The sequence below is a fragment of the Otolemur garnettii genome, unplaced genomic scaffold, assembly GCF_000181295.1.
Source record: "Otolemur garnettii isolate 467f Iridium unplaced genomic scaffold, OtoGar3 scaffold00380, whole genome shotgun sequence".
Lineage (NCBI taxonomy): Eukaryota > Metazoa > Chordata > Mammalia > Primates > Galagidae > Otolemur > Otolemur garnettii.
This window is the reverse complement of record NW_003852775.1, coordinates 138289-157828: the sequence shown is the minus strand read 5'-3', so window position 1 is coordinate 157828 and position 19540 is coordinate 138289. Positions and strand designations below refer to the sequence as shown.

Sequence of the window (19540 nt, the reverse complement as noted above, 5' to 3'; positions counted from 1 at the left end):
ATATAGCAGACAGTTTCAGAACCCCAGCAAGACTCAATCGAAATAAAGCATCTACTAGACACATGGTGATTATCTTTGCCAAAGTTAAGATGAAGGAGAAAATTCTGCAAGCAGCCAGATGTAAGAAAAGCATCACCTACAAAGGGAGAAATATCAGAATGACTGCAGATCTCTCAGCTCAAACATTTCAAGTCAGAAGAAAATGTTCATTGGCCTTAAGTCTCCTAAAACAAAACAACTTCCAGCCCAGGGTCTGTATACAGCTAAACTAAGTTTCATTTGTGATGGAGAAATCAAATACTTTAATGACATAGACATGTTAAAGAAATTTGCCATAACCCAACCAGCTCTCCAGGATATTCTCAGCCCTATACTCCACAACAACCAGTACAATGCTCTATCTCCAAAGTAAACTAACCGAGAAATTCTTTAACAAAACCCAACTTCCACAGTGGGGAAAGGAGTAAAAATGTCCACTGGACATCCAAAAATCATTTCACACAAAGCACAACCAGGCTTATCAATTCTCTCAATTAATGTGAACGGTTTAAATTGTCCTCTAAAGAGGCACACACTGGCTGACTGGATACATCAACTCAGACCAGATATCTGCTGTATACAAGAATCTCACCTTACCTTAAAAGATAAAAATAGATTCAGAGGGAAGGGATGGACATCTATAATACAGGCAAATGGAAACCAGAAAAAAAGCTGTGGTTGCAATTTTAGCAGCAGCTACAATTGGTTTTTAACCAACAAAGATAAAGAAAGGTGAGGAAGGTCATTACATATTTTTCAAGGGAAACACCCAACATGAAGGGATTTCAATAATTAACATTTATGAACCCTACCAGAATGCTCCTCAATTCATAAAGTAGACCCTAATGGATATGAACAACTTGATATCTTCCTGCTCTATAATAATTGGGGATTTTAACATCCCTTTGACATTTTGGATAGATCCTCCAAGAAGAAACTAAACAAAGAAATATTAGACTTAAACCTGACCCTAGAACAAATGGACTTTGCAGACCTCTACAGAACATTTCACACCTTATAAAACTGAATATATATTCTTCTCATCAGCTCAGGGGTCATATGGACCCAAAATAGATCATATCCTAGGACATAAGTCTAACCTGAGCAAATTTAAAAGTGTAGAAATTATTCCTTGTATCTTCTCCCACCACCATGGAGTAAAAGTTGAACTCAACAGCAACGGGAATCTTCATGCTCAAAGTCATGGAAGCTAAATGATCTTAGGCTGAATTATAGCTGGATCAAAGATGAGATTAAGAAGAAAATCACCTGGGCTGCACCTGTGGCTCAAAGGAGTAGGGCCCCAGCCTCACATGCTGGAGGTAGTGGGTTCAAACCCAGCCCCGACCAAAAACTGAAAAAAAAAAAAAAGAAGAAGAAAATTACCAAATTTTTGGAACAAAATGATAATGAAGGCACAAATAATCAAAACTTGTGGGATACAGCAAAGGCAGTTTTAAGAGGGAAATTTATAGCATTGGAAACCTTCATCAAGAACATGACAAGGGTACAAGTCAAATCCTTGAAGTGTAGAACATAGATGTTTTGGAACAATAATCAAGTAAATGAGGCGAAAGCTATGTTGATTGGTTTAATGTAACCACATCAGATTGTATAGAAAAAATCAGCACATTGTACCCCACATATGCATGAATGTATTCATGATCTATGTGTATTTGACTTAATAATAAAAAAATGAAAACAGAGAAGAAGCCAACAACTTAATGAATCATCTCAAGCAACTGGAAAAGGAAGAACATTGCTATCCCAAATCCAGCAGAAGAAAAGACAAAACCAAAGTTAGGGCAGAATTAAATGGAAATTGAATTAATTGAAAACAAAAGACTCCTTCAGAATATCAACAAAACTAAAAGTTGTTTTTTTGAAAAGATTAACAAAATTGATAAACCTTTGCCCAACCTAACCAGAAACAAAAAAGTAAAATCTCTAATATCATCTATCAGAAATGATAAAGGAGAAATAACAGCAGACTCGTCAGAAATTCAAAACATCCTCAGTGATTACTACAAAAATCTCTATTCCCAGAAATGTGAAAATCTGAAGAAATGGACCAATACCTGGAAGTATACCACCTTCCTAGACTCAACCAGAAAGAATTAGAAATCTTGAATAGACCTACATCAACCACTGAAATAGCATCAACAATACAAAATATCCCTAAAAAGAAAACTCCAGGACCAGATGGCTTTACATCCAAATTCTATCAAACCTTTCAAGAGGTGGGTGGCACTTGTGGTTCAAAGGAGTAGGGCGCCGGCCCCACCTGCCAGAGGTGATGGGTTCAAACCTAGTCCTGGCCAAAAACTGCAAACAAACAAACAAACAAACAAACAAACAAAAAAACACTTTCAAGAGGAACTAGTACCTATATTATACAACGTTTTCCAAAGTATATAAAAAGAAGGAATACTTCCTAACACATTCTATGAAGTAAATATGACTCTGATACCTAAATAAGGAAAGGACCCAACAAAGAAAGAAAATTATAGACCAATATCATTAATGAATATTGATGCAAAAATATTTAATAAGATCCTAGGAAACAGAATTCAACAACACATCAAGAAAAATATACACCATGATCAAACTGGTTTTATTCCAGGGTTACAGGGTTGGTTCAACATATGCAAATCTATAAATATAATCACATCAATAAAATAAGAAACAAAGACCATATGATTCTCTCATCTGATGCACAAAAAGCCTTTGATAATATCCATCATCCTTTCATGATCAGAATTCTTGAAAAATTAGGCACAGAAGGGACAGTTCTTAGACTGGTAGAGGCCATCTACAGCAAACCCACAGCTAATATCATATGAAATGGTGTAAAATTGAAAACATTTCCACTCTGATCAGGAATGAGGCAAGGATGCCAACTGTCTCTAGTGCTATTCAACATAGTTATGAAAATCTTAGCCATCACTATCAGGCAAGAGAAGGCAATCAATGGTATCCACATAGGGTCAGAGGAGATCAAACTCTCACTCACCCTTTGCTGATTATATGGTATCCACATAGGGTAAGAGGAGATCAAACTCTCACTATTTGCTGATGATATGATCCTATACCTGGAAAATCCTAGGGACTCAACTTCAGAACTCTTAGAAGTGATCAAGGAATACAGCAATGTCTCAGGATACAAAATCAATCCTTACAAGTCAATAGCTTTTATATACGCCAACAAGTGAAGCTGAAAAAACAATCAAGGAATCTATTCTTTTTACAATTGTGCCAAATCAGATGTAGTATCTGGAAATTTACTTAACAAAGGACATGAAAGATTTCTATAAGGAGAAATATGAAACTCTGAGAAAAGAAATAACTGACGATGTTAACAAATGGAAAAACATACAATGCTTGTGGCAAGCAAGAATCAACATTGTTAAAATGTCCATACTACCCAAAGCAATCTACAGATTTAATGCAATCCTTATTAAAGTACCATTGTCATACTTTAAAGATCTTGAAAAAATAGTACTTCATTTTGTATGGAATCAGAAAAAACCTCGAATAGCATATATAATACTCAGAAATAAGAACAAATCATGAGGTATCACATTACCAGGCTATACTATAAATCTATAGTGATCACTATAGACTTCAGGCTATACTATAAATCTATAGTGACCAAAACAGCATGGTACTGGCACAAAAATAGAGCAGTAGATTTATGGATCAGAATGCAGAACCAAGAGATAACCCCAGCTACTTACTGCCATTTGAACTTCAACAAGCCCATCAAAAATATTCAGTGGGGAGAGGCACCTATGGCTCAAGGAGTAGGGCACCAGCCCCATATAGCGGAGGTGGTGGGTTCAAACCTGGCCCTGGCCAAAAACTGCAACAACAACAAAATATTCAGTGGGGAAAAGACTCCCTATTTAACAAATGGTGCTGGATGAACTGGCTGGTGACCTATAGAAGAGTGAAACTGGACTCCCAACTTTCACCATTAACAAAAATTGATTCTCATTGGATAAAAGATTTAAACTTAAGATATGAAACTATAAGAATACTAGAAAAGAGTGTAGGGAAAACACTTGAAAAAATTGGACTGCGATAATATTTTATGTGGAGGACCCCCTGGGCAATTGAAGCAATACCAAAAATACATTACTGGAATCTGATCAAAGTAAAAAGCTTCTGCACAGCCAAGAGCCCAGTAAGTAAACCAAACAGACAACCTTCAGAATGGGAGAAAATTTTTCCAGGTTATGCTTCTGACAAAAGTCTGATAACAAGAATCTACAGAGAACTCAAACTAATCAATAAGAAAAGAATAAATAACCCCATTCCTATGTGGGCAAGAGACTTGAACAGAAACTTTTCTGATGAAGACAGGTGCATGGCCTACAAACACATGAAAAAATGCTCATCATTCTTAATCATCAGAGAAATGCAAATCAAAACCACTTTGAGATATCATCAAACTCCAGTAAGATTAGCCCACATCACAAAATCCCCAAACTACAGATGGTGGTGTGGATGTGGAGCAAAGGGAACACTTCTACACTGCTGGTGGGAATGCAAGCTAATATGACCTTTTTGGAAAGAAGTTTGGAGAACACTCAAGGAACTAAAAGTACTGTTCAATCCTGCAATTCCTCTACTAGACATATACCCAGATGATCAAAAATCATTTTACAACAAAGACATTTTCACCAGAATGTTTATTGCAGCCCAATTCATAATAGCCAAGACATGGAAACAGCCCAAGTGCCCAGCGACCCATGAATGGATTAACAAATTGGGGTACATGTACACTATGGAATACTATGCAGCCATAAAAAGATAGAGACTTCACATATTTTATGTTTACCTGGATGGAGCTGAAACATATTCTTCTTAGTAAAGTATCTCAAGGATGGAAAAAAAAAGTATCCAATGTACTCAATACTACTATGAAATCAATATATAACCACCTACACACTCATATGACTGGCAAAACATAACTATAGTCCAGAAAGTAGAAGGGAAGTGGAGAGAGAGGGGAGAGGAAGGGGAATGTGGGAGGAGGGAGGATATTTGGGGGGACCTCACCTAATTAGCATGATGTAATGGTACATTACAAAACTATTAAGAAATGAGTATAATTATGATGGATTGATGCATGTGTTACTAAGTTCAATATAAGCATTTCAGATTGTATATCAAAGGAGTACCCTGAACCTCATAAATGCATCAATGTACAAAGTTACAATTTAATAAAAATAATTTAAAAAAATTGAGGGATGCCTTTAGAGATTCACGGCAAAAATCAAGAATTTTAATTCAAATTAAGAAAATGGGGGAACGGGAGAGCAGCGAGAGGGGAAGGGAAGTGGAGGAAGGGGAGAGCGGAGAGAGGGAAGGAGGGAGGGGGTTGGGGGTCTTGTTGTGTGACACACCTTTTGGGGGTGGGACACAATTATAAGCGGGACTTTACCTAACAAATGCAATCAATGTAACCTGGTTTCTTGTATCCTCAATGAATCCCAACAATAAAAAATTAATAAATTAATATGGAAATGGAAAGTACTGAGGGTAGCCAAAACTATTTTGAAAAATGAAGAAAAACCATGTAGGAATTTTTCTTTGGAATGAAAATTACCTCATGATCCAGCTACTATAGTAAGGTGATATGATACTGTCAAAAGACTAGACATTACTAACTAATGAAACTGAATTGAAAATCCAGAAATGAATTATTATACTTATGATTGTGGTGAGTTTGAAGATTTCAGCACTGATTGAGGAAGACAAAACAAAAATATAGCAGTATCACACAATATTTATTGGATGATGCCTGGACAAGTTTGCATGAGAGGGTAAATACTTGAGCACAAGATCCATGAACAGCATCACCAGGCCACAATTCAGAAGGTAAAGAAGACAAGTGAATTTTCAGGAGAGAGGTGAATTAGAGAGGTGGTTTATGCATCTAGACAGTGTCAGTCAGCTACAAAGTGAGGACTCTCTGGGTCAGAAACCTCCAGAAAAAACTACAGAGTTTGTCTTTCCTATGGTTAGCAAATGTTGGGTATAGTTTTGTGGGGTAAAAGGCAGACTACAAACAACGAAGTACTTATTTGGGTCCACATTTAAAGGTTTTAGATGTGTGAGAATCTGAGTTTGGTGCTGAAAGCCTTTGAGCTAACAGTCCTAGACCGCTGTGAGGAAGTAAACAATATGGGGACTGATATATACGGATCTTCTTTGGCTCATTTATATAACAATGGTCAACTGATGTTGTGATAAGAGTACCAATGCAATTCATTGAGGAAAGGATAGCTTTTTTTAACAAATTGACTGAAGCAATTGAAAATCCTCATGAAGAGAGCTAAGGGAAGGCTCTTAATTCACACCTTATGAAAGTAAACTCAAAATAGATTATAGACCTAAATATAAGAGCTTAAACTATGAAATTTTTAGAAGAAAACATACTAGAAAATTGGGTTAGCCAAAGATTTCTTAGCTATGACACCAAAACACAGTCCATTTAAACTTATAAATCAAGGCCCACATGCAGGTGAGGACACAGCATCTATAAAACTCAAGGAGGTGAGCTCACCTAACTTCCACATGACAATAGCACCAAACCCTACAAACCCATATTGCAAAGCTTGTCCAAAATAAAGACTCACTAAATATTATTATTATTACTTTGCAGTTTTGGCTGGGGCATAAACACCTCCGGTTTATGGGGCCAACACCCTACTACTTGAGCCATAGGCACCTCCCTCTCACTAAATATTATTGATAAGCAGTCTACCTGCCACATATCATCTTCGATAAGTGAATCATAGTGATAGAACTTTCGGCTCTGATGTCTGCCCTTTGAGGCAAAGAAAATTTAAAGTAACCAGAGCGTATCTCAGCTTGCTGGAGATATGAATTTCTTGGCACCTATTAGCATAATATGCTTTTGAAAGAGACATAAATGTAAGGCAAAAGGCTTACAAAATGATTTTCTGGGCACATTGTTGAGTCCTCATTTCAATCACTTGGTTTTCTTAATTATTATTCCAAAGTCTCATGTGAATCCTTCTGACATTAATTGTACTTTATTGGGACAATATATTTCTATAACTTACAAAATCTTTAATGTTATATTTATATTATCTTAAGTAAGATGGATGAGAATAATTTCTTTGGGTCTTGTTTAGTTCCTCAAGCAATACTGTTACAAATTTGTGTAACACGAAGAATAAAAATGTCATGAGATATATTTCTGAGGATAACAACCACAGCATTAAAAAACATTCTTAAGGACAGAATTTTTAAAACAAAATTTATGGATTATCTTTTCATGTACTTATACATGAGGAAAGTATGGTTCTTCTGAAAGCATTAGTCAAAACCAGATTTCAGGTTCCTTTTAAATATGGGCCATATTGCTTTACCTGAAAGCCAAAGTTTCACCAGAGTCACAAGGACATTATAGTTTAAAACAGTAAATGTAAAATCATCTCATTAGTCATTTAATAAACTTGAAAAGAGAGAATGCAAATTTTGTTATCTGTCAAAGAAAATACAATTTGCTTCTTTATGTCTAGCTCAGAAGGTTATATGTCAAAGAAAAAAAGGAATATTTGCTGTGAGAATGCCTAAGAAAAAGGGCAAAAAACCCATTGATCCAATAGTTGGACTGAATATACAAGAAGAAAAAAAGTGTAGTGACACATATATATTAAAGTTGTAAAATTTATATGGGGCCATAAAGCATCACATTATAGATTCCTCTCTCTACATAACCAGGCTGATGGTATGTGCCAATGTAAATACATTCAGTTATTACAGCTTCTGGTACTAGCAAAAAGAAAAGGGATTCAGAGAGAATGCTGCCCTGGGCTCTTACCATGGCGGTGTCAGCAGGAGCTGAGCTGAGCTGGACACCTGTGAAAATTAAACATGAACATGAAAGCACTATACAAAATTAAAATTCATTTGAGAATGAGAAAAGAGTAAATAAAAATATAAATCAGATCTCATCATTCAAAACTTTTTCACTTCAGAAATGTCTTCCTCATAGGTATAGACTTGCAACATAATGGTGGAAAATACTCCAAAGTATATGTCCAATAAGAGACTTATATTTAGCATATGCAACAGTACTCTTATACTTCAATAATAAAAATAGCAATTAAAATGGGCAAAAATTTAAGACATTATATTAAAATATATATGAATGGCTATTAAGCATATGAAAAGATGGTCACTCGGGACATTAAATTTAAACCACTATGGGATACTGTTTCATACCTATTGGAATGACTAAAATTTAAAAGACGTGTACACAAAAGTTTATTGGAGTGTAATTCATTGTACCATAGTTGGAAATGCCTATATATACATCAACTAATGAATTATAAACTCACTGTGATATAGCCATATACTCAAATATTACTTAGCATAAAAGGAACCAAATATGAATATATGTTACAGTATAGAAAAATCTCTAAATCTTTGTGTTCAATGAAAGAAACCAGACACATAAGAAAATATCTTGCATGATTTCATTTATATGAAGTACCTAAAAAAGGCAAAATCATAAAGACAGAAAGAAGGTGGTGCCTACATTGAGAGTAGGAAGTGCAATGTGAATTAATAGTTATTGTTTATGAATGAAGATAATGGGATGATGAAAATGTTCTAAAACTGATTTGTGATGGTGATCGTACAACTTAGCAAATTTAATTTAGTCTCAATTACATTATTTCTGCTCTGATCTTTATTATTTCGTTCCTTCTACTAATTTTGGGTTTAGTTTTTTTTTCCTTTCTTTTCTAGTTCTATAAATCAATCATTAAGTTGTTTATTTGAAGTCTTCCTACTTTTTTGACAGGCATTTGTTGCTATAACCTTCCCTCCTTACTACTGTTTTGGCTATATCTATAGGTTTTTATATGTTGTGGTTACATTTTCATTTGTTTCAATAAATGTTTTAATTTTCTTCTTAATTTCTTCATTGACCCATTGGTTGTTTAGAAACATGTGGTTTAATTTTCCTTGAATTTGTATAGTTCTCAAAATTCATGTTATTTATTTGTGGCTTTATTCCATATGGTCAGAAAAGATATGTGATCTGATTTTAAGTTTTCTGAATTTGTTGAGACTTAATTTGTGCCCTAACATATAGTCTATAAAGAACAATGTTTCATGTGCTCTTAAGAAGGTGTATACTGCAGGTGTTGGATAGAATGATCTATAAATGTTAGATAAGTCCATTTGGTCTAGAACGTAGCATAACTACAATGTTTCTTTGTTAATTTTATGATTGAATGGTCTATCTATTTCTAACAGTAGGATAATTAAGTCCCTCACTATTACTGTAATTTAGTCTATTTCTCTCTTTAGATACTTAGTATCTAATTTATATGTTTGGGTGCTGTGACATTGGTTGGATATACATTTATAATTGTTATATCCTCTTGCTGAATTGACACCTTTATCAATATAAACTGGACCTTCTCTCTTTTTATAGTTTTTTATTTAAAACATATTTTATCTGAAATAAAAATAGCTACTCTTGCCTTTTTAGTTTCCATTTGCATGGAATATCTTTTTTCCATTCTTTTATTTTCATTATGTGTATGTCTTTATGAGTGAAGTAAGTTTCTTGTAGTTAGTATATAGTTGGGTCTTGTTTTTATCCCTTCAAACACTATGTCTTTTAGTTGAAGAATTTAGTCCATTTATGTTCAACATTATTATTGATGAGTAAGAACTTACTACTCTTGTTTTGTTACTTGTCCAGAGTTGGAGGAGGGGTAATGCAGGCACTCCCATTTTACTCTTCTATGAGATTAAGTTTTTAGCTCCTACATATGAGTGAGAACATGCAATATTTATCTTTTTATTTGCCTGACTTATTTAGTGTAACATAATGTCCTCCAGTTCCAACCATGTTGCTCAAAATAGTAGAATTTCATTGATTTCTATGGTCATATATGGCACATTTTACCAGTTCATTCATTGGTGAACACAGGTTGGCTATTGTGAATAGTGATGCAATAAACATGAAAGTGTAGATATAGATATCTTTTTGATATACTGATTTACTTTCTGTTAATATATACCCAGCAGCAGAATAGCTAGATCATATGCTAATTCTAATTTTATCTTTTTGAGGAGTGTTCATACTGCTTTCTGTAATTTCTATACTAATTAACATTATTACCAACAGTGTACCAGGATTCCCTTTTCTCCCCATCTTTACCAGCATTTTCTATTTTTTGTCTTTTTGATGATATCCACTTTAACAAAGGTGAGAGGATAACTCATGTTGGTTTTCATTTGAATTTCCCTAATGATTAGCAATTGTTAAACATTTTTTCATATGCTTGATGGCTATTTGTCCATATTCTTTTGTTAAATGTCTGTTCAGGTTCTTTGTGCATTTTTAAATCATATCATTTGGTGTTTTGTTACTCAGTTCCTTGAGTTCCATACACATGCTGGTTATTAATATTTTGTCAGATGAGTAGTTTGCAATTTTTTTTTTTTTTTGCATTTTGCAGATTCTCTTCACTTTGTTGATTTTCTTTTCTGGGCTGAGCAGGTTTAAGCTTGATCTAATATCAATTGGATATTTTTTAACATTTCTTTTTTGCTTGTGATTTTGAGGTCTTAAAAAAATTTTGCCCAGACCAGTGTTTTCTTCTGTGACTTAATAGCTTCAGATTTTACAGGTAAGTCTTTCATCCATTTTAATTTGTATAGAGTGAGAAATATGGATGTAGTTTTATTCTTTCCCATATGACTAGCCACTTTCCCCAGCACCACTTACTAACGAGTTTGTCCTTTACCCAATATGTGTTCTTCATTCCTTTGTTGAAAATGAGTTGATTTGAAACTCATGGAATCATTTTGGGGTTCTCTATTGTGTTCCATTGGTCTATGTTTCTCTTTATCCCATCACCATGCTATTTGTGTTACTACAGCTTTGGAGCGTATTTTGAAGTCAGGTTGTGTAATGGCTCTAACTTTTTTCTTTCTTCTCAGCACTGATTTGGCTCATTTGGGGTCTTTTGTTCCCTGTAAATTTTGGGAAATTTTTTTCTCTTTCTGTGAAGAATGCTATTGGTATTTTGGTAAATATTGCAATGAATCTATAGATCACTTTGAGTGCTATGGAAATTTTAACAATATTCATTTCTCTAAACATAAACATGAGGTATCTTTCCTTTTTTATATCCTCTTAATTTCTTTCATCAGTGTTTTTTTTTTTTTATTGTTGGAGAATCATTGAAGGTACAAAGAACCCAGAAATACTGCTTTCATTTGTTAGGTAAAGTCCCTGTTATAATTTTTTCCCACCACCAGGAGATCTGTCACTCACTGTGTTGATCAACGTTTTAAAGTTTTTATTATGGACATTTTTTAATTCTCTTGTCAAATTTATTACTTTGTATTTTGTTGTTTTTTAAAATTTTGTAGCTATTGCAAATAGGATTGTTTTCTTGATTTCTTTTACAGATTGTTGGTTAGTAGTGTACAGAAATGCTACTTATTTTTAGATTTTGTATCTTGCAATTTTACTGAAATTTCTTATCAGTTATAGTTTTTGTGAAGTCTTTAGAGTTTTCTAAATACAGGATCTTGTCTTCCATGATCAAGGATAAATTCAAATCTTTCTTTCAATTTTGGATGTTCTTTATTTCTTTCTCTTAACTAATTGCTCTGACTAGGACTTCCAGTATTATGTTAAACATTTCTATTATGGTAAAATGTACATAACATAAAATTTAACACTTTAACTATTTTCAAGTGTACAGTTCAAGGGTATTAAGTACAATTACATTATTGTGAATCATCATCACCATATATCTCCCAAATGGTTTGATTTTCTTGAACTGAAACTCCCTGGTCCTTAAACAGTAACTTACTTTCTCCCTCTGTATTTTTGTCCTATACCCTGAAAACCACATTTATATAATATTTCCCATCTCAATAAATTTAACTGGTATAGATCCCTAATATAAGTGAAATCACATAAAATTTGTTCTTTTTATGTCTGGCTTATTTTACTTCACATAATGTCAAAGTTCATCCATATTGTAGCATGAATCAAAATTCCATTCCTTTCACACACACACACACGTATTTTATTCATCTATTTATCTACTGATGGACAGATGGCCTATTTCCAACTTTCACCTATTATGAATAATACTACTATGAATATGTGATTAAAAATATTTGTTTAAGATCCAGCATTCAACTTTTTGGATATATACTCAGAGGTATAATTGCTGGATCATATGTTACATTTGGTAACATTTCTGGTTTACATTTCTCAGCAATGAACAAGGGTTCAAAATTTTCATACCCTCACTGATACTTTTTATTTTCTTTCTGTGTGTGCTTTAAGAAAATAGCTATCTTAATGGATAGGAAATAGTATGGCATTGTAGTTTTGATTTTCATTTCCATATTTAGTGATATTGAGCATTTTTCATGTACTTATTGACCACTTGTTTCTCTACTGTAGAGAAATCTCTAAGTCTTTTGCTCTTTTGTAAATTGGATTGTTTGATTGGTTGGTTATTGATTTGTGGGAGTCCTTTATATATATTAGATATCAATCTCCTATAAGATATGATTTCAAATATTTTCCCCCACTCCCCACAGATGCCTTTTAATTGTACTGATAGTATCTTTTGATACACAACAGTTTTTAATTATGAAGGAACCAATTTTATTTGTATCTTTTATTTCATGGTCCATGCTTTTAGTGTCATAACCTTTTTTTTATTTTATGTAATGAAAAACATCATTTCCTTTTTTGGTTTCTATGACTGAATTTATCACTATGAGTATTATTCAGTCCTAAAGTAGATGAATATACTCTCTCTTTGTCCTTTATAATAGTTTAATTTAACTATATGATATATTTGAATACCAATATGCTTTATTTTAAAATCTAGTTTTTGAAGAATATTTAAGGACATTGGGATATGCTAATGAAAGAGAAAAGCTTATAAAAGAGTTGATCTTTGTTTTATTTTTATTTGTTTCTTTTTTGAGACGAGTCTCCATGGCCCTGGGTAGAGTTCTGTGGCACTTTAGGTCCCAGCAACCTCAAACTTTTGAACTCAAGCAATGCTCTTGTCTCACCCTTCCAAGTAACTGGGACTACAGGTATTCACTACAATGCTCAGCTAGTTTTTCTATTTTTAGAGAGACAGCATCTTGCTCTTGCTTAGGCTGGTCTTGAACTCCTGAGCTCAGGTGATCCACCCACTTTGGCCTCCCAGAGTGCTAGTGTTATAGGTGTGAGCCACTGAACCTGGCCTGTGTTTTATTTTTAAAAGCAAGCGGTCCAAACAAAAACATATACAGTACAGCTTCCAAAGTTGATTACCTAAGGGTCTGTAAAAAAACCTGATCAATACAGGGAGGTGGTCAACACAAGGAACTAGGCCTACTGTACTGGTATATAGATGTGATGCATGTCTGGTCTATGAAATTTAGGTCAACTTAAAGAGGTGTTCAATGTAGGGATATGGTCAACTATGGAGGGATGTGTGTGTGTGCATGTGTGTAAACATGTTACAAAGTAAAGGACCAAAATATTCTTTGGTGTTTGAAGGGTTGTGGAATTAGTAGCAATTTCTGTCTTACCTCATTTGAGAGAGCAGGACATCTGGCTAACACCTTGGAACCTTCATGCTGTCAGCAACCAAAGAGAGAATTAAATATGGTTTATATTAAGAAAGGCAAGAATATTTTTGTTCAGAAGTATGTCCAGTTCCACATGATGGAAAAGGGAGGTAAGCACAACACGGTCAATTTTGGCAGAAGACAGGTCAGGCCACTGGCTTCTCTTACACAGCTGCCACTAAGAACAAAGGTATCACCTGGGGAGAGGATACACCTATGGAGTATTTGGAGAATCCAAAAGAAGTACATCTCTAGAACGAAAATGATCTTCTCAGTCATTAAGAAGAAGGAGAAAGGGCAGGCTTGATAGCTTATCTCAAAAAAGCTTTTAATGGTTGGCCACTGCCTTATATATTACAACACAGAAATATCTCACAGCTTTTTTTATGTGTATCATAATTTATGTATGTATGTATGTATGTATGTATGTATTTATTTTGCAGGTTTTGGCTGGGTCTGGTTTTGAACCTGGCCCCCCCCACCCCCACCCCCGCCACCCCGGCATGTGAGGCTGATGCCCTACTCCTTGAGCCACAGGTGCTGCCCTATCATAATTTTATTGTTCTTATACACCAGAATTCAGATCGTGAATGAGTGACAGAATATTTTTGTTGGACGATCCTAATTTAACTAAGACTAGCATGTGGTTAAATGAATACAATCTTTTTTTTTCTATATTATTTTGATAGTAATTCCATTCAGTAAATGCTGTTTTCCACTCCTAAAAGATATTACTGGATTTAATTAGCAATGTTCAACTTTTAACAAAGTAAACGGCCATCTTAAAACCTATTGAAGATTGGTTTCATATTCAGATTTATATAACTGGTTATATGAATATGTTTAAATACTAGGGAAATACCTTCACTGTCTCAGAACCAAGCAAGAATCACTGATGTTTTAATTAATGTTCATTAGCCTGGCAAAGGCTGAAGTTGGAGATAAGGTAGCATTGTTTTCTTTGCACTTTTGGTCTTTTCTATGCAAATCTAATTTCCCGGTGTCTACTGAAATTCTGCCTCTTATTTAGTGTGGTTTGTGTGTAATGTCAAATAAAAAATATTTAACACTTCTCATATTTTATACACAATCTAGAAGGTCAAATGCTTTTAAAAGTCAATGTGACAAGAAATAGCAAATGAAACTTTTGAATTATGTACTACCTAAGTCAGACTAAGTTATAATTTAGTATTGCTTTTAAACAACTCTTAAAAACACATAAAACTGTAAAGCCACTGTATATCTGTAATTGGCAATGGTGCTTTTACCAGTTCATTAGAAGGATTAAAATAGATATTCACAAATTTTAAAATTATGTGTGATCATAATATAATTACAAACGAAATCACACAACATGAAAAAAATCCCTTATTTTGAAAATCATCAGAAAAATACAGGAAATGTTGCAACTGCAGAACTAGAAGAGGAAAATTTAGGTCAAGTGCGGTGGCTCATGCCTATAATCTCAGCATTCTACGAGGCGGAGGCGGGCGGATTGCTTGAGTTGACAAGTTCCACACCAGCGTGAGCTAGAAACAGACCCCGCCTCTAAAAAACAGCCGGCCTTTGTGGCTGGCGCCTGTGAACCCAGCTACCTGGGAGACTGACAACAGAATCCCTTGAACCCAGGAGTCTGAGGTTGCTGTGAGCTACGACACCACCGGGGTTGACAAAGTGATACTCTGTCTCAAAAAAAAAAAAAAAAAGAAGAAGAAGAAGAAGAAGAAGAAAAACAGAATAGGAAAATTTGGAATGGATGGGACTACCAGAGTGAGACATGAAAAGTTAATTTTGTAAATACTGTAAAGATATGCACTATATATAAAATAAGTAAAGGGAAAATTTACCTTCAAACTTACTGAAGCTCTAAATAAATACAGTATGACAAAAGTGTTTATGTCTGTGATAGTAAAGCAATATAAGTTATTGCATAAATCTGGAAAATAATAAGTTAAAATTTTAAAAATTGTTTAATTAATGAATGATCAGCATCAGCAATATGGACAAAATAAATATCACCATGATCACTAGGAAATTTTAATATTCCACACTATGAATACTATATCATTTATTTAATCATTTTCCTATTAACTTCAAAGTGGCAAATAAATGTTACGATTTTTAAAAAGAAATTTGACTGTATATTTTGGCTTTTCCTTTTAAAGTTCCCAGTGGCTTTTAAAAACAGCATCAAGAAGAAAATGGAAAGTCAGTGTTATTGATAAATTAGGAAACTGGTTTATTGTCTGATGTGTTCACTAGTAATACACCATACTGACTTCTCAATGTGTGCTCTCATTAGTTCCCACCTTCATCTCACCTCCACCCTCCTCCTCCTGCAGAAAATGTTATGAGAATTTTCCAACCTTAAATATAGCTTGTGAAAAATACAGGAAAACAGAACATAACATATTTAAATCACCACCTAAAGACCATCAATGCTAAATTTTGGTGTTTTTAAACCTTCTGGCATCTTTCTGTAGTATCTCCACCAACTACCTCTCCCCTACCCACATCCCTGAAATCAAGAGTTTGATTTAAGATGAGTAGATGCCTTGCCATCTTCTATTGTCTGACATTTTAGTTACATTTTGAAATTATAAAATATCAGATAAAGGTTGAATGAGTAAACTAATAAACTTATTGAGTTTCTAGAAAGCTCTGCGGGGTGTGCGGTGGACGATGAATGAGAAGTGGATGAATCAGACATATTAGAGTCTGGAAATGTGAACAGAATAGAAAACGTAACAGATCAAATAATTCGTTGGCTCAGAGTTTGTCAATCACTACGGACCAGCAAATGAGATTAGAGCAGAGCTGTGGGAGGGAAGAGAGTGACTAAGCAAGCTGATGTACCAAGAAAATTCAGACCAGACAGCTGCGTAATCATATTGCTGAATAGTTTTCTTTTTGTTTTGTTTTGTTTTGTTTTGTTTTTTTCTTGCAGCAGCAATTGTTTGCAGAAGGAGTCTGTCCACTGCGGCTCTCGGCAGTCTTCGGTCGGCTCTCCCAGGACAGGTCAGCAGATACTGCCGCCTTCCACACCCAGCCCAGGCCGCGGCTGCTTCAGGCCAGATTCCAGAGCTTCAGCACTGCTTTTTACCCCGGCAGCAAGCAGCTCCTGGAGTCCAGGCCTCCACTGCTCATTCCATCCCTGCCCTGGCCACCCCGCCGCTTCTGACATTTTCCTGGTGAGTCTTTTTCCTGGGGACATCCGATTTCCTCATCTCCGTCGTAGGCACCTTAGGTGTGTACGGTCTTTTGAAAAATGGCCGAGTCAGCCGACCACAAAGAACTATCAGAATCCAGTCACGAAGAGGTTGGCAATAACATAATGATGGAGGGGCCCGGGGAAAATCCGGAGCGCGGCAAAGGTGCTGCTGCTGTTTCTGGAGATGATGGGAACTGCGGCGAAGAAGCCGCCTCTGGGTTTGGGGAAGAAGGAGAGAAAGGTGAAGATGCTGCTGCTGGGTCCAGGAAAGATGAAAGAAAAAGCGGAGATAATGAGGACTCAAATCCAGACCGTCCAAAAGGACTTATTGGTTATCTTTTAGATACAGACTTTGTTGAAAGTCTACCTGCGAAGGTTAAGTACCGTGTGTTAGCTCTTAAAAAGCTTCAAATCAGAGCGGCCAGTTTAGAGTCCAAATTCCTGAGGGAATTTCATGACATTGAAAGAAAGTTTGCAGAAATGTATCAACCTTTACTAGAAAAAAGACGGCAGATCATCAATGCAATCTATGAACCAACAGAAGAGGAATGTGAATACAAATCTGACTCTGAGGCAGATGGTGATGAGGAAATGTATGATGAGGAAGAGATGTATGGTAACGAGGAGGGTATGGTACATGAGTATGTGGATGAGGATGATGGTTATGAGGACTATTATTATGATTATGCTGCTGAAGATGATGATGAGCATGAGGTCATTGAGGCTACTGGAACAGAGAATAAGGAAGAAGAGGATCCTAAGGGGATTCCTGATTTTTGGCTTACTGTCTTAAAAAACGTTGACACACTCACTCCTTTGATTAAGAAATATGATGAACCTATTCTGAAGCTCCTAACAGATATTAAAGTGAAGTTTTCAGACCCCGGTGAGCCTCTGAGTTTCACATTAGAATTTCACTTCAAACCCAACGAATATTTCAAAAACGAGCTGTTGACAAAAACCTATGTGTTGAAGTCAAAGTTAGCTTATTATGATCCCCACCCCTATAGAGGGACTGCAATTGAGTATTCCACAGGCTGTGAGATAGATTGGAATGAAGGAAAGAATGTCACTCTGAAAACCATTAAGAAGCAGCAAAAACATCGGATCTGGGGAACGATACGAACTGTGACTGAAGATTTTCCCAAGGATTCGTTCTTCAATTTTTTCTCACCTCATGGAATTAATTCAAATGGAAGGGATAAAAATGATGATTTTTTACTTGGTCACAATTTACGTACTTATATAATCCCAAGATCAGTATTATTTTTCTCGGGCGATGCACTTGAATCTCAGCAGGAGGGGGTAGTTAGAGAAGTTAATGATGCAATTTATGACAAAATTATTTATGATAATTGGATGGCTGCAATTGAGGAGGTTAAAGCCTGTTGTAAAAACCTTGAGGTATTGGTAGAAGATATTGATCGCTGAGGCAAAGTATGCATGACCCCAAAACTGTCTAGATCTATTTACCTAAGATATAAGAAGCCTTGTGTTCTGTATTTTTCTTGTTATAACACATGTCTCAGAGATATAAGAAAAAAATTTAAAATAATAAGTAATTTGATCATCCATTTTAGTAGTCAAATGTTTTCAAGAAATATAGATTGTGGTAAATGTTTTAGTTATTAATACAATGTTGTGTAGTTTAATCCTTCTGAAGTACTTCTGTCATGTAATTATTAATCTGAGGCTGTGAATACTAAGAGAAGTGCTAAATGAGATCAATATTTGTTTGGTCCTTTAGCTAGTGGGTTTAATTTTGTTGTGCCTGCTTCATTTTGCAGTAGAAATACAATAGAATTTAAAACTTGAATACTTAAAAAAGGCCTACCTTTGGTTAATAATTTCAGATAAAACTACATTTATTATTAATAACAGCTTGTTCATAGGTTCTTATACTTTATGTGACTGTAATAAACAGTCATAGTGAGATTATTACTCATCAGTAAACTGTTAATGATACTGCTTTTAAAAGTTTACATATATTGTTCTGTGAGATTGTGTAAACTATGATTACAGTATATAATTCTCTTTTTCTATAGTGTATTGAATCATTCATTGAAAGTGATCACTTTATCATTTTTTTTTTTTGGAAAACTTAAGTTTATTGGAACATAACCACAATTAACATTTAACATCTCCCCCCCCACACACCTGAAGTACTTAAATACCTTTTGATTGCATTATTATTTCTTAAATGAACAGTTGAGAGTTGACATACACAATTTAGATTTTTAACTGGATTTTTTTTTTCCCTCACAATAGGAAAGATTCAGATGAGGCAGATTTGGTGCTGGCAAAAGAGGCAAATATGAAGTGTCCTCAAATTGTTATTGCTTTTTATGAAGAGAGACTAACTTGGCATTCATGTCCAGAGGATGAAGCTCAATAATTGTTTGCATTGCTTTTTATATATATTTATATATATATAAAATCTGGGTCTTAGGAGCGTGAAGAAATAACTACATTCTAATAAATCAAGTTTGATATGTTCATTTTGAAAGTAGTACTGGGAGAGTCTTTGGGGGGGCTTGCATCAATAGCACTGGGTTACTTTGAACAAATAAAAGCTTTCTCTAATTCCTTCCTTTATCAGAAAAAAAACATTTGATACCATGG

At 34.8% G+C, this 19540-nt stretch overlaps 1 protein-coding gene across 1 annotated transcript; it reads left to right on the top strand.

The window, feature by feature from the left end:
• The first annotated feature begins 16918 nt into the window (after positions 1–16918).
• On the top strand, positions 16919–18349 carry NAP1L2 (nucleosome assembly protein 1 like 2). Its single transcript, XM_003803641.3, has one exon. The coding sequence runs from the start codon at positions 16976–16978 to the stop codon at positions 18347–18349; it is 1374 nt and encodes a 457-aa protein (XP_003803689.1). The 5' UTR covers positions 16919–16975.
• The last annotated feature ends 1191 nt before the right edge of the window (positions 18350–19540 follow it).